At 35.5% G+C, this 16,263-nt stretch overlaps 2 protein-coding genes across 2 annotated transcripts; both read left to right on the top strand.

Annotated features, from left to right (window-relative positions):
- The first annotated feature begins 671 nt into the window (after window positions 1-671).
- LOC105348773 (uncharacterized) lies at window positions 672-8,920 on the top strand. Its single transcript, XM_034468375.2, has 19 exons — window positions 672-808; window positions 935-1,009; window positions 1,194-1,324; window positions 1,523-1,673; window positions 1,769-1,786; window positions 2,061-2,191; window positions 2,371-2,518; window positions 3,377-3,484; window positions 3,737-3,978; window positions 4,083-4,399; window positions 4,681-4,979; window positions 5,173-5,375; window positions 6,682-6,874; window positions 7,026-7,241; window positions 7,406-7,426; window positions 7,536-7,763; window positions 7,850-7,882; window positions 8,087-8,317; window positions 8,554-8,920. Exons 1-19 carry the CDS (start codon window positions 763-765, stop codon window positions 8,847-8,849), a joined length of 3,087 nt encoding a protein of 1,028 aa, XP_034324266.2. The 5' UTR covers window positions 672-762; the 3' UTR covers window positions 8,850-8,920.
- Window positions 8,921-12,489: 3,569 nt separating this feature from the next.
- On the top strand, window positions 12,490-15,762 carry LOC136276152 (uncharacterized). The gene is made up of 8 exons (XM_066087256.1): window positions 12,490-12,794; window positions 13,550-13,716; window positions 13,868-14,083; window positions 14,248-14,268; window positions 14,378-14,605; window positions 14,692-14,724; window positions 14,929-15,159; window positions 15,396-15,762. The coding sequence occupies exons 1-8, from the start codon at window positions 12,490-12,492 to the stop codon at window positions 15,689-15,691; spliced, it is 1,497 nt and encodes a 498-aa protein (XP_065943328.1). The 3' UTR covers window positions 15,692-15,762.
- Window positions 15,763-16,263: the final 501 nt, after the last annotated feature.

The following is a 16,263-nucleotide window of genomic DNA, read 5'->3' as shown; positions in this document are numbered from 1 at the left end:
ATTCGTTATATCCGAATTCGTTGTAACCTTAAAATTTTGCAAATATTTGTTAAGAATTTTACCGGGGACTCAAAAATTTTCGCTATATCCGAGAATTCGCTATATCCGTGTTCGTTCTAAACGAGTTTTACTGTATATGTTAAAGTCACATATATGAGTTATATACCATTGGATTTGATCAATTTAAGGCTTTTAAAATGTTTTGTGCTGTGCATATTTGAAACACGCATATTTCGGCCAATAACGTCCCTTGTTCTTTCTGTTGATGAGGAGATTTGAACTTATATACAAGGAAAAAGAAAAGAAAACGTGAAATAAAGCAGTTACCGGCATAAGGCTTTTGCGGGATTTGAACACTCACCCCTATGGGATAAAAACTTTTTTTGGATTACTTTTTGTTTCTCTTGCTGATATCATTTATAAAGTTGTTTCATCGTGAAATATAAAAAATGGTCAAGAATGATAATATTAGAATATTTAAACAGAAGAAAAATGATGTTCTATTAAAGCATCGATTAGGCGTGAATTTGTATGATATCTATCTCGACTATCTATTGTACATCTGTTCTTGTTTTTTTATAAATGCAGTCTTTGTTCTTAAAATCGTTAAGAATAAAAAAATTATATTCAATTATTTTAGTCTTGTGTTATATTGTTAATTGTTTAGATCGCCAACATGTTACTGATATTGATCTTTAATTTTTAAATAAAACAGTTGATGGAACACCCTAATACTGAAGTTTCTTGGTTCTTCACCTAACCATGCGATACTCCTTGTTCATCGCTTTCTTATTTGTTTTCCTCGCAGGTATGTGTTGAAAGCCTATTCTCGATTTTTAATAATGAAAAAATAATTTGGCGAATTTATGCTTCGAAAGGAACTGTATAACATATCATACTGTGAAAAGTAAATAAGAAATAACATTCAATTTAGGGTCTGCTGATGGACTTTTCGGTTGGTTCTTCTCGAAAGGCTGTGGACGTAAGAAGGGGAATATCTACAAGCCAAGTAAATATGACTATTTATTTTTATTTACCCATATACCGTGCAAAGTACTTATATTCTGATGCTCATGTTCGCCATCTATCAACTAATAATGTGATTTCTTGTCCTTGATGACGGTATTTGTTTAAAATGTAACGAAAAACGCAAAACTTTGAATTTCAAAACTAAATGAATCAAATTTTTGCAGATATGATTGGATGTTTCAAGGATTCTAGCAGGAGGGTCCTTGAGGGAGGCAGAACGTGGAATAATCACATGACAGTCAACCAATGTCGGAGAAGATGTGAAAAAGAAAACTCAAGATTCTACGGTCTGGAGGTAAAAGCAAAAAGTTGGGTTTCTTACCATACAATCTTGTAAAGAAAAAAAACGTAGGGAAAACATTGTTTTTGGATGTATGTTTTTTTTATTGGCTGGGAATGAATGTTTTTGTGGGAATTTCTTACCATACAACCTTATAAAGAAACTTAAAAAGAAAAACTCAGGGATAATTGTTTTCGTGTTTATTTTTTATAGGCTGGGAATGAATGCTTTTGTGGGAATTGTATAAGATCAAAAGTCAAGAAACCTATCCGTGAGTGCAGAGTAAAATGCAAGGGCAGCAGAGCGGCCTGTGGAGGACCATGGCGGATTTTGATTTATAGAAATAGGAGATACCGCAAAACACGTGAGTCATTTATTTGTTTGTTAGCAAAATATTTTTCTGGAAATGATTTTGAAGGTATCTTAAAAAGTTGTATAACTCAGCACTTTAATTTGTAGCTTTTATCCCCAAAAAAGGTAAGTAATACAGAAAGATCCTCATCTTGAAAATAATCTCCCTTTCTAATTATGATATTTAAAAAAGCGATATGTTCTTTTCAACGAAGCATTTTATTCAACTATTAGATAAACTATTTTTACATTGTCCTAGCAAAAATACTACCAAAATAATGCCTCAAAACTGTGGTCAAAAAGAGTTAAGTTTTAACCGTTGGCTCGTTGATATGATTTAAGCACATTCTATTTTTTCTAAAATTGATTTTACCTATTTTATCAATGTATCTCACTGTAGGTTTGTTGGGTTGTTACGTTGATAGACGTTATAGGACACTTGGTGGCGCTTTTAGGAGAAGTAACCATATGACCATCATCAAATGTGTAGATTTCTGTAAAAAGAGAAAGTTTAGATTTGCTGGAGTAGAGGTAATTTCAAACCCCAGAATACGCGTCTATGGTTTGATTTGAATATATTTTATTATGCAAATATACATTTACATAAATGGATTAGGCAGTAGGCAATGCCTATGTAAGCTAGTTTCTATCAACACCTTTTGGTTTGCAATAAGCGTAATTATTTGATCTCAACCCCTTGATTATTTTAGTCGGCGACAGAATGTTATTGTGGAAATGCTCTTCGCTATAAGAAGAAAAGAGCAAATTCGCAATGCAACATGCCTTGCTATGGTTATAAAAAGCAGGCCTGTGGTGGGAGATGGAGAATTGCTATTTATAAAACTGGCATTAAAAATGGTAAACATCATTCCTTTTTATTTTTTTTTTCAGTGAAAATAATATCTCATCGAGCCAATGCACGAATGCGTTTAATTCTCAATCATTACCTGAAATCTTACATTTTCATTTTAATCTATACTACTGTATTAAAATAATAGACTCGAATTTTTGGGCTATATTACCAAGAAATCGGAAGAGTACTGTCTTTTGTTATATATATTTTAAACATCATTGGTACTTGAAGATTACCAATTTGTTTTTATTTTTTCTCAATCAAGCTTCGCTTATTAATAATCAACGAAAATTCCTTCTAAAAATCCGGAAATCATCTGGATTTTCTGGATTTTAAAATCTTGCGCATGTGCATTACATTCACGCTAAATCAAGGGAGGCTCTTTAGTTTATGTTTCAACAATATCATATTTGCATGGATAAACTCAGAAACGATAATACAAATACGTGTAAATTTTCATTGAAAATTTGCTATATATTTTGTTCACCAAAGAAAATACGGGAAATAACGCAAACTCAGTGCATTTAATATGAAAAACCCCGAGAGTTCCGAATGTCAACATGGTATGTAAATTTGAAGCGAGTAAGAAACGTCGGTGAAAAAGTGTTGTTGACTTTTTGACACATACAAGTAAATACACAATATGCACCGTTTTTTTTGTATTAGATTCCCTTAAATTATGCTTAAACAACGAAATGAATCCCTTTACAAACACGAAAAGCCATTTAATTGGGTTTTTGCCTGAAGATAAAACTTATTTTACGGATAATCGAAGTTTGCGAAGAAGCGTTCCTCCTTTTTATGCCGAATTCTTTAGGTTGTGTTTTCATTCAGTAATTTTTGGTTTTTTTTGTCTTATAAAGGAAACAGATGCGGAAGACACAGAAAGTGCCATAGAAATGGTAGATGTGTAAATGGAGATTGTCGTTGTAAAAAGGGATACACCGGTGATGGCGTGAGGCTGTGTTATAGTAAGAATGATCTTTGAAATTTTTTTAAAAACGTTCCTTTTCTGTACATTACAAACATTAAAAATCAAATAAGATTCAAACGTTTTACCAAATAAAACTTATTATCAACAATACCATATAAATTCTTGATAAATTGTCATTTTCTGTAAGAATTGTAGTTACCGTAATCGCAAATGAAATGGGGTATACTTTTGTAAGTTTATATGTATAATTGAACAAAATGTCTACATGTGTGTATGTTTTCTTTTTCAGAGACATGTACATGCACAGCATCAGGTGACCCTCATTATAGAACATATGATGGATCTATGATTCATTTTATGGGGGTCTGTAAATACACTTTAACCAAAGTGAAAAACAGTCGATCCAATATCTTTAACGTTGAGGTGAAGAATGAATACCATGGTCGAAATAAACGAGTGTCATATACCAGACTCGTCGACGTCAAGTTGGGGAAAACAACAATACGTCTCCACAAAAGACATCACGTATATGTGAGTTGACCATACTAACTATATTTTTTTCTCTGAACAAACACTGAAATAATGCCATTTACATAATTATACGTAATTGATGTTCCTTAAAATGCATTTTATAGATAAATGGTTTAAGAACATACTTACCCTACACAAAAGCAGGGAAATTCAGAATATTTAGAAGTGGGTGCAAGGTTAAAGTCATAGCCGAAACCAAAGAGGGACCCGCCACAGTTACCTGGGACGGCCATAGTTCGGTCTCAGTCACCATTCCCAGACCTCTTGGAAAGCGTATGACTGGTCTGTGTGGGAACTGTAATGGAAGACGAGACGACTATCGAACGAAATACGGCGTAGACATGTCTAAAAAACCTAACAGATACTCCTTAATAGGCAATAGTTTCACTGTTAAAGATGACACTGATCAGATCCACAAACAGTAAGAAATTAAAGACTTGTTTCATAATTAAAAATATTGTCCATAAATAGACCAAAGTACCCTACAAAGGAACAGAGAGTACAGAGAATAGCTTCCATCTGTTATGATTTTTGTTTTTTAAAAAAATGAATTAAACGGAAATGCCGTTTGCTCGTACGTTATCCAAATTGTGTGGGTTTTTTTTGGTTTTGTTTGGTTTTTCTTTTATAAAATCAAGTTTAGTCTCCGGTACCAGTATGATTTAAAAATGTTGGTGTTGATAAATGATGTCTTGCTTTCAGCTGCAAGGCATATGAAGTAGAAAATAAATGCACTCCTTTGTTACGGAAGAAAGCGTTGAACAGAAAGGCTTGTGGATATCTCAACCCAGCTAAAAAGGAGGAAAGCCCGTTTAAAGACTGTATGTTAGAGAGCCCGTCTACAAGTAAAAAAATGTTTGACAACTGTTTATTTGATTTCTGCTATTACTATGACGACCCAGCTCAAAGGAAGACGAGTGTATGCCAGAGCGTCACTGGTTTCGCTGATTTTTGCGGAAGCATGGGAATAACAGCAAAATGGCGAGATGAATCATTTTGTCGTACGTATCAATGGTGCATTTACAATCTTGCTAAATAAATAATTTGATTAAACACACAAAAGAGAAAAAGTTTTTAACAAGTATATAACTATATACAGATATATAAATTAATATTCTTCAATTACAAACTATTTTCGTTTATTTTCGAATTTGAACCGATTCCTAGCATATAATGGCAACATTTTATCCTTAGCCCTACCTTGTGGTGAAAACATGGTGTATGATGCTGAAATGAGCGGCTGTCCGGCCTCTTGTGTAGATCCAAACTCGGAGAAGCAGTGTGACCAACCACCAACCGAAGGATGTCGATGTAAAGATGGGTTTGTTCTGAGTGATAACAAATGTGTCAAGAAAGAAAAATGTGGATGCAAAGGAGCGGATTCAAAATACTATCCAGTATGTAATTCATTTAATTTACAAAAAATTTTCTTAGCATTACATACGGTCTATTTTTGTTGATTTTGAATATTAAACGTTTGAAGCTTTATCGATATTCATTAAGTTAAATGAAACAGATATCATTCGGAACACTTGTATCATACAAGCAACGAACACGTAGATATACATGTAGATAAAACAAACTCCAAAATTCGACCCGCGGTTTTATCTTGCTTTCCAACCGAGAGAACCCGAGTCCAAATCACATGACTGTGAAATTGCATACGCGTACTTTAGTACATGGTATAGAAGTGAGATTGTAGTCTTGATAATATTGATGATAACTTGTGTTTGTATTTTGTACTTCATTTCTTCAATCAAATGTCAATGTGTTACTACATGTATTTAGGAAAATGGTAAACAAACATTGGATGTTTTGACTACCGAAGACATGTCTGCTCAAGATTAATTTTAACCCTGATGTGTATTACTAGTATAATATGAACAAAGGCATATGTGAAAATGGTACTTGAACATATCTGCGCTCTATTCTTCCGAAGGCAAACTATGAGGAAAACTGACAATATATTTTTTCATTCGTTTGCAAAATGTCCGGAATAATTCCTTGGGCATAAATGAACAACTATTGCACAATGATGACTAAAAACAAAATTTTTGTGATAAACGTGTTCTACTTAAGAATTCTCGATTGTCGTGCCTATTTGTAGACCTCATTGATCTCTTGTAAACGAAGAGTTCTGTATAGAAATATAGGAGAATACGCAAATTTAAAATGTAAAATATGTTGATTTTTTTGGCTGAAGATTAGTTTTTAGCTAAACAAATAATTTCCTAAATTTTAAGCAGATCTGATGATTAGTTTGTTGACCATCCAGCCTTCTTAATGTTTTATCAAAATGATTTTGATGCTTTTTAAAAATTGGTAAAAATTAGAGAGGAAGGGGGTGTCTCAGATTTTAGACCTTAGCAAATGTAGTTCATTGATTTTGGGGTAACACAATAAACAAATTAATGTCGTATGGTCTTTTCATATCATGGTCGATAAATTTATCTGATATACATACATACTATGAAATATGATCAAACAATACCTATGTAGCTTTGAATATTTATCGCTTACTTCAGAGGTAATTTGAGGTAAATGAGGTAAATCATCTTTATCCCATGAAAGTGTTAATTCAAATGCTAATTATTTTTCTAGATAAGAGCACAAAATTGTCTATAAATACAATGAAAACGTTTGATTGAACGCATTAATAAAACAAACCTTGTTGTCTAAAATAGCTCTGATTTTATAATTTAGTTGGGAACCACTTTAACCTCGTCAGACTGCACAATAGTGCAGCAATGTAAATTGGAAGGAGGGAAAATAGAATTTAAAACAATTCTAGAGCGGCCTGCGTGTGGAGAAAACCAAGCATGCTTAGTATCAAATGGCTGTCCAAGTTGTGTATGCAAACCAGGATACATTCAAAATGGCAAAAGCGGATGTATAAGTATGCTTTTAAGGGATACAAATCTCATTCTAAGACTAATTGTGTTCACAATCAACATTAGCTCTACATGGAATTATGAGATGGTTGACAGTTTTGTTATTGTCATTTTTTCATCTTAAGTTGGTCTTATGTCACTCAATAATTTTTGCAGAGGAAAACCCCGATTGCAAGGATCAGAAAGCAGATATATCCTGTTCGTCTGCCAACGGAAAAAAGAAAGTGTGTACTGTGCCAAAGGCAAGAACTGTAGTTCATGTGAGGTCCACCTCAAAAGACTGCAAATATGGGTTAACGTACGGCCTGTCAGCGGACGGAATCTGGGTATCTCTTGGGTGTGGCGGAACGTTTTCTGTCTGCTATATACCAGGTATGTCAATATTTTAAGAAAAGAAAAAATCTTCAAAGTTTTGGATTGATTGAACTGAAGTTTACATTTGAAAATTAATGAGAAATAATACCAACGTAAATTTTTTTCGAAATCAATATCTTGAAATCAAATTAATTGTGATTGTATTTATTTCTAATTTATAGTTCCAGAGGATCCACCCGCAGGTAATTTGACCTTATCTCATTGAAATCCTTATTTTCCTATAACATATAATTGCTCGGGTGTAGTAAAGATTCTCCCTGATGATGACACTTGTTTTTGTGTTTACTGTAGAATGTGTTACCCATGACGATCCACGGGGTCAAAAGTACCGAGGTACAATGGCAACCACAGAATCAGGTTATACCTGTCAAAAGTGGTCTTCCCAGAGTCCCCACCAGCACACGTTACTCAAAACTGAAACCCACAACTACTGCCGAAATCCTGACAATGAACCTGGTGTGTGGTGTTACACGACCAATCCGAAGAAAAGATGGGATTTTTGCTCTGTACCTGTTTGCCGTATGTAATTTCAATTTATATGTAATATCAATCCATAACCCTGTTGACTAAAGTTAGATAATGCCCCTATTTTATATTGATTTCAGCTGGTCCGCAGACCCCAGGTACACCTTCCATTGGTAAGTGGGTTTTTTTTATTGTAATTTGTAGAAGACGTACATTTTTTAAAGAAAAAAAAATAACTCGCAAATGGTATATATTTAAATTGATAATGTTAAACATGACACCTCCAAGTAAACTTAGACAGTAAAAAACTTCAGTGACAGTAGAAGTAACAGTAAAGAAAAGGTTTTAGTTGCTTTGAGAACCACATTTATTTTCAGAGTGTCTTGGTGCAGACGACCCGAAGGGTCTGAAATATAATGGTTTGGTTAATAAAACGAAATCCGGCAAAACATGTCAGGCTTGGGGTAAACAGAGACCCCACAGTCATTCTTTCCAAAGATTAGCCGATCAAGGAAATTTCTGCAGGAATCCTGACAGCGAGGCTGCTCCGTGGTGCTACACTACATCGAGTGGTACCAGGTGGGAATTATGTGACATTCCGGATTGTGGTAAGGTTGCACAAAGGCTTAAGGTTCAATCAAAGTAGCCAATTTATGGTTTACGAATTAAAATCTTATTGTGATGCTAACCCACGATATTATACTTAGAAAGGTTTAGACCTTTTAAAGGGATTAGGACAGATTTTGAAATCATCGCGGTTGTTCTTATCTTTTATAATTGCTAACGCAAAAATCATTTCATAGGTCATAAAATCTCATTATTTTTAACGTTTTAACATTTTTAGGCCAATGTGAAATCAAACAGGAAAGAAGTCGTAATTGCAAAATTATCTACAAGGTGTCTGGGAAATGTTTCTTTGAGTCCAGCGCTATCAGTAATTGCAAATTCAAAGCAAATCTAGGCGCTTACAGAAATGGCGTCACAGAAGCGTCCGTTGTAATAGCAGACAAGGTCCATATTCTAAAGGAAGGAGGTAGCTTACGTACGTGCGCTGAGTTTGAGATGAAAAACGATGTTCTGACAATAGTCGAAGACACATGTAAGCAGTCGTGTCGTCCTCCAATTCCCCCGACGAAATAAACACAAAACTGACAAAATGTCTTCATATTACGTACACTTGTACTAAGGAAATAAAAGGATATGGCATATATCATGAGCGTTGTTTTTTTAAAGGGCGGAATTGGTCATGAAAGATTATAGACTACAAAAATAATGTATTGTTTGATTATTTTCACCTTTTTCTATTTTTATTTTAATACTTGATTGATGCAACGATAAAATATTAAAATATCCGTAAAATGGCAAAAGGAATCAAAGTACTGAAAGCCGGGCTCTTTTGATGTGTCTTTATGCATATTGTGTAGTAAAGACTGAAACTCTCTCTCTCTCTCTCTCTCTCTCTCTCTCTCACACACACACACACACACACACACACACACACATACGCGTAAGAACCTTCAAGTTGGGTCCTCTAACGTAACACAGGCTCATGGGAACCCCCTTTTCTAGCTGGTATTTTGCAATGGTTTTTCTGCTACGTATTTATTTTACTATTACTATTGACATGTGCTATTTGAAATTTTGATTTCACAAGTATTTAATAATAAGACAAAACACCTGCAAGTGAGGATTTCCGGTTCAGATACATCCTGCTTACTAAAGACCACAAGATACACAAGATCAATTGAGGACACCTTATACACAGTGGTAACTGAGAACATTGCAGGAACGAGACTTTCTGTGGAGTTACTTGGCCTTTTATTAGTTGTACTTTTAATATTGGCCATGTCTTATAAATGAGACAAAGTGCGAGCAACGTATCTGTCTTTGAGCAAAATAAACAAACAAATAAAAATTAAATGCGTTGCTTTCCGTGAAATACTAACACTTTTAAATAAAACCAATGGTTTTATATACAGCTAGAGTATGTCAACGAAATGACTTAAGTTTTCTCGGTTTGACCTCTATTTTCGCAAAAGTAATCATAGTCAAAATGCAAAATTTTGATCTGTCATGATATCCGAGTTTTAAATATTCTATGAAAATTAAAAATAAAAACAATAGAATTTTACTGGCCTTCCAATCTTTTTACTTATCAACGCAAATTTTAAAAACATTATATATCTGTATATTTTGACTGACCTATTGATACCTATTCTTGATAAAATCATTTCTTTCTAAAAAATGATATGTAAACACCTATGTCATTTACTAAGATTGCATTGGATCATGTTTGTCGTATAAATAGGACTTTATTCGTAAGCACAAACTGCAATCTATCAACGTTGTTTTACAATAATATCAAATAATACAGTCATCAGTCATTTTAATAAAAACAAAATAATATATAGACAGTTGATTAATACAGTGCAAGAAAAATAACAAATACGCCGTTAATCATCTACTAATGAGTACTGTAATTACATAGTCAAACTAATACACATCAAATGAGGACTTTGATACACACTGTCAACAGAGGTCATATTGATATACATACCGTCAAATGGGGACTTTAATATACACACTGTCAACCGAGGTCATATTGATACACATACCGTCAAATGGGGACTTTGATATACACACCGTCAACAGAGGTCAAATTGATACACATACCTTCAAATGGGGACTTTGATATACACACCGTCAAATGAGGACTTTGATATACACACTGTCAACAGAGGTCAAATTGATACACACACCGTCAAATGGGGACTAAAACAAACGAATGCTGAACGAATGAAGAACGAACAGACTGTGAACGGTATATGAATGCTAAACGGAATTTGGTGAGCGCTTAGTGAACAATGATTATACGGAGCGCGTGAACGAAGGACAGACTCTAGCGCTTGGGACGGTGAACGTACGATAAACGCTAGATGAACGATTGATTTGGAATACATCGGGCGTTTTAATTGATTGTACATATGTTATAATTATGAAAAGATAGATAAATCGCATTTAAGAGGGCTGGATGGTAGTGGCCATTTTTAGACCTTATTAATCTTCTAGGAAGAAGAGCTATGTATAAAGATATAGAAAAATATTAAAGTGGTAAGGTGTCGTGGTAAGGTGTCGCAAGTGGTTCAGTAACCGAGACTGGGAAGCCCGTTGGAACGCGCGCGATTGTGATGATGACGAGTCAAACTCCCGGAGTGAAAACCGACGTGAAATGCGCGACCGTGATTGGTCCGCCAGTCGTTACGGAAAAAACGATTATCGAGACTAACTGTTATAAAACAATCTCCTTACTAGACATTGTTATATTACAACTATGGGTAGATATTTAGTAACACTTGTGTTTCCTGCATTACTTCTTTGCCTGTATATTGTATCCTCTCATACTATGCGCATTATGTCTTGGAATGTAAGGGGCGCTATGTCGTCTACAATATGTCTGTCAAATCTCTTAGATGACACACAATGCGATGTTGCTATTGTAACAGAACACAAGTTGAAAGACATTCAAAATGTCAAAATGTATTTTGATTTAATACACAAAAACTATTTTAGCATTGTAAAAGTGGATAACAATACTGATAGCACTGCTAACAACGTTTGTTTCATTGGTAAGGAAGGTGTTGCATTTTTGATTTTAAAAAAAACCCATCTCATGTATTCAGTCAAAGATACACCTTGTCATGAATCAAATCGTGTCTTTGGTGTCGAGGTTAAAATCTCAGGTGGTAATTTGTATATTTTTGGTGTATATATGCCTGCTGACAACAATATTGATGCTTAATATATGTATAAGCTGAATACTGTAGAATCATTGTATAATTACTATAGTACATATGGTGATGTACTAATAGCTCGTGACTTAAATAGTAGTTGTATTAGCAGAAACCATACAAACACTATGAAAGCACAGGCCTTGACGGCCTTTATCACAAGATGTTGTATATAATTGTATGCATATGCCTAGTGTAGATTTTAACATCCAAGGTGAAAAACATACTTTTATTCCCAAATGTACAATGCTAGATTATATCTTGTTTAGCAAATTTTTGTAAGTAATCTTATTAGGTACAGAATTTTCGAAGAGGGTCTGATACCAATTACATCAGATCACTTGCCAGTGCTTGCTCATGTACACATCAGTTTTTGAACCGCTCGAACGCAAAATTCCCAGCTTGGCACAAAGCTTCTGCCGACGCTATTGTAGCCTACATGACAAGTATGTGCCACGTGTTAGAGAAATTACTGTCCCGTCAAGTACACACACTGGCCGACGTGAACACTTTGTAGACGATCTCGTCTCAGCACTTACAAAGTCAGCCACACATAACATTCCGCATTCTGGCTACAATCCCCGTACCCGTCCTAGTTGGACAAAAGATGTAAAGCATCTCCACACTAAAGAGCGAGAAATGCGCCGGATTTGGCTGGCGGAAGGTAGACCAAGGGGCATGATATTCGAATTCTACCGGAACTACAAGCGCAAAGAGACACTTTAGAGTTGCGCTAGACAACGAATTTAACAACTATATGAAATCCGTATACCATGACCTTGACACACGCAGCCGAATGTGATATTAGGCTTTTCTGGAAGTTAGTAAAACGACAGAAGAATAGAACCTCTCGCACCTATCCGGAAATTCGCGACGACCCTTCGGGAGTTGCAGAAGCATTAGCTTTATAATACGAAAATATATATTCTCTTTCGGACCACGATTCGTTTGATGACGCATTTCGGTGTCACGTTGAAACTAAATTCTCGTAAATGGAAAAAGACTGCTCTGAGCTGAAAGGAGAACTTCCAGGCGGACCATTAACAACCGACGAACTGCTACCAATCATCCGGAACCTCAAACGAATGAAAGCACCTAGCCTAAACAAGATCACGTACGAACATATCATCTTCGGTGGAGAATTAGCAACCCAGGTCTTTGTCAAACTATTTAACGAAATCGTCATCCAAGGTAGTGTGACCCAGGGAAAAAGTATAAGTCGATCGGTATTCGTTTTACAAGATTTATTAAAACTCCGCAAACTTATTACACTATTCTGCGAGGTCGGGAGTCGGTGGTAACAATAGATAACAAAACATTTTTAACAAACGATAATAATAGAAAAGTAAATATAGAGCGTTACTTCAAATTAGCGGATTACTAAGATAAACTGTGAGTCAATTAAGGGTGTCCGGATCAAAGTCATTCAACGCCAGTGACAGGGGAAAAGGTGTCATGTCCAACGGGAACATTGCACACGGTGATAGTAGAATCCCTTTTTCTTGGAAGAAGGGCTTTATAGTCCCCTTATTCAAAGGAGCAGACAAACCAAAAACTTCATGTAATAGTTACAGACCGGTCGCTTTATTATCGTGTTTCCTCAAAATATTCGAAAGTGTTCTCAACAACAGTATAAAACAACATATTATTGACTCCAGTCTGTTTCCTTGTACGCATCAACAGGGATTCCAGGGAAAACTCGGCTGCTTAACAGCCTCCTTTAATTTACATGAAACTATTTATCATAACCTGGAACAAGGAAATCGTGTGTATGTCATCTTTCTGGACAGTACCAAAGCTTTCGATACTATGTGGGGGCATGGGCTCCTAGTTAAGCTCTTTAACATGGGTATAAAGGGACACTTGTGGTCTATTCTACATGACTGTAATATGGACACTTGTAAATCAAACACAGTCTATATGGTTTCCAGTGCAACAAGGTGTTAGATAAGGGGGTGTTTTGTCGACCTTTTTCTATCTAGTATACATTAACGACTTGATTTTAGCTCTTGAGCAGTCATCTTAGAACACAGGGATACTTAATATTACAAGTAACACAATAGTGCAGCAATGTAAATTGGAAGGAGGGACAATAGAATTTAAAACAATTCTACAGCGGCCTGCGTGTGGAGAAAACCAAGCATGCTTAGTATCAAATGGCTTTCCAAGTTGTGTATGCAAACCAGGATACATTCAAAATGGCAAAAGCGGATGTATAAGTATGCTTTTAAGGGATACAAATCTCATTCTAAGACTAATTGTGTTCACAATCAACATTTGCTCTACATGGAATTATGAGATGGTTGACAGTTTTGTTATTGTCATTTTTTCATCTTAAGTTGGTCTTATGTCACTCAATAATTTTTGCAGAGGAAAACCCCGATTGCAAGGATCAGAAAGCAGATACATCCTGTTCGTCTGCCAACGGAAAAAAGAAAGTGTGTACTGTGCCAAAGGCAAGAACTGTAGTTCATGTGAGGTCCACCTCAAAAGACTGCAAATATGGGTTAACGTACGGCCTGTCAGCGGACGGAATCTGGGTATCTCTTGGGTGTGGCGGAACGTTTTCTGTCTGCTATATACCAGGTATGTCAATATTTTAAGAAAAGAAAAAATCTTCAAAGTTTTGGATTGATTGAACTGAAGTTTACATTTGAAAATTAATGAGAAATAATACCAACGTGAATTTTTTTCGAAATCAATATCTTGAAATCAAATTAATTGTGATTGTATTTATTTCTAATTTATAGTTCCAGAGGATCCACCCGCAGGTAATTTGACCTTATCTCATTGAAATCCTTATTTTCCTATAACATATAATTGCTCGGGTGTAGTAAAGATTCTCCCTGATGATGACACTTGTTTTTGTGTTTACTGTAGAATGTGTTACCCATGACGATCCACGGGGTCAAAAGTACCGAGGTACAATGGCAACCACAGAATCAGGTTATACATGTCAAAAGTGGTCTTCCCAGAGTCCCCACCAGCACACGTTACTCAAAACTGAAACCCACAACTACTGCCGAAATCCTGACAATGAACCTGGTGTGTGGTGTTACACGACCAATCCGAAGAAAAGATGGGATTTTTGCTCTGTACCTGTTTGCCGTATGTAATTTCAATTTATATGTAATATCAATCCATAACCCTGTTGACTAAAGTTAGTTAATGCCCCTATTTTATATTGATTTCAGCTGGTCCGCAGACCCCAGGTACACCTTCCATTGGTAAGTGGGTTTTTTTTATTGTAATTTGTAGAAGACGTACATTTTTTAAAGAAAAAAAAATAACTCGCAAATGGTATATATTTAAATTGATAATGTTAAACATGACACCTCCAAGTAAACTTAGACAGTAAAAAACTTCAGTGACAGTAGAAGTAACAGTAAAGAAAAGGTTTTAGTTGCTTTGAGAACCACATTTATTTTCAGAGTGTCTTGGTGCAGACGACCCGAAGGGTCTGAAATATAATGGTTTGGTTAATAAAACGAAATCCGGCAAAACATGTCAGGCTTGGGGTAAACAGAGACCCCACAGTCATTCTTTCCAAAGATTAGCCGCTCAAGGAAATTTCTGCAGGAATCCTGACAGCGAGGCTGCTCCGTGGTGCTACACTACATCGAGTGGTACCAGGTGGGAATTATGTGACATTCCGGATTGTGGTAAGGTTGCACAAAGGCTTAAGGTTCAATCAAAGTAGCCAATTTATGGTTTACGAATTAAAATCTTATTGTGATGCTAACCCACGATATTATACTTAGAAAGGTTTAGACCTTTTAAAGGGATTAGGACAGATTTTGAAATCATTGCGGTTGTTCTTATCTTTTATAATTGCTAACGCAAAAATCATTTCATAGGTCATAAAATCTCATTATTTTTAACGTTTTAACATTTTTAGGCCAATGTGAAATCAAACAGGAAAGAAGTCGTAATTGCAAAATTATCTACAAGGTGTCTGGGAAATGTTTCTTTGAGTCCAGCGCTATCAGTAATTGCAAATTCAAAGCAAATCTAGGCGCTTACAGAAATGGCGTCACAGAAGCGTCCGTTGTAATAGCAGACAAGGTCCATATTCTAAAGGAAGGAGGTAGCTTACGTACGTGCGCTGAGTTTGAGATGAAAAACGACGTTCTGACAATAGTCGAAGACACATGTAAGCAGTCGTGTCGTCCTCCAATTCCCCCGACGAAATAAACACAAAACTGACAAAATGTCTTCATATTACGTACACTTGTACTAAGGAAATAAAAGGATATGGCATATATTATGAGCGTTGTTTTTTTAAAGGGCGGAATTGGTCATGAAAGATTATAGACTACAAAAATAATGTATTGTTTGATTATTTTCACCTTTTTCTATTTTTATTTTAATACTTGATTGATGCAACGATAAAATACTAAAATATCCGTAAAATGGCAAAAGGAATCAAAGTACTGAAGTACTGAAAGCCGGGCTCTTTTGATGTGTCTTTATGCATATTGTGTAGTAAAGACTGAAACTCTCTCTCTCTCTCTCTCTCTCTCTCTCTCTCTCTCTCACACACACACACACACACACACACACACACACACACACACACACACACACACACACACACACACACACACACACACACACACACACACACACACACACACACACACATGCTTTTAATGTCGGCAAAGCGTCAGAGAACGACAAAATTTTGTAAGCGGCTATAAACAAAAATATGTCTGTCTAGTAGAAAAAATTCAACAGTTGCTGCCTTGAATTTTGCAACAAGCGTT

This window comes from Magallana gigas, chromosome 6, assembly GCF_963853765.1.
Source record: "Magallana gigas chromosome 6, xbMagGiga1.1, whole genome shotgun sequence".
In the NCBI taxonomy this organism is placed as follows: domain Eukaryota; kingdom Metazoa; phylum Mollusca; class Bivalvia; order Ostreida; family Ostreidae; genus Magallana; species Magallana gigas.
The sequence above is the reverse complement of the archived record's forward strand: the minus strand, read 5'-3'. Positions and strand labels throughout refer to the sequence as shown.

Bases quoted from the DNA above. Each gene is read 5' to 3' on its own strand.
- LOC105348773 (XM_034468375.2), top strand. From the start codon at position 763: ATGCGATACTCCTTGTTCATCGCTTTCTTATTTGTTTTCCTCGCAG. The intron at 3,979-4,082 runs GTGAGTTGACCA...TGCATTTTATAG, and splicing joins ACAAAAGACATCACGTATAT to ATAAATGGTTTAAGAACATA. The intron at 8,318-8,553 runs GTAAGGTTGCAC...TAACATTTTTAG, and splicing joins ATGTGACATTCCGGATTGTG to GCCAATGTGAAATCAAACAG.
- LOC136276152 (XM_066087256.1), top strand. From the start codon at position 12,490: ATGGAAAAAGACTGCTCTGAGCTGAAAGGAGAACTTCCAGGCGGACCA. The intron at 13,717-13,867 runs GTATGCTTTTAA...TAATTTTTGCAG, and splicing joins TGGCAAAAGCGGATGTATAA to AGGAAAACCCCGATTGCAAG. The intron at 14,084-14,247 runs GTATGTCAATAT...TCTAATTTATAG, and splicing joins TTCTGTCTGCTATATACCAG to TTCCAGAGGATCCACCCGCA.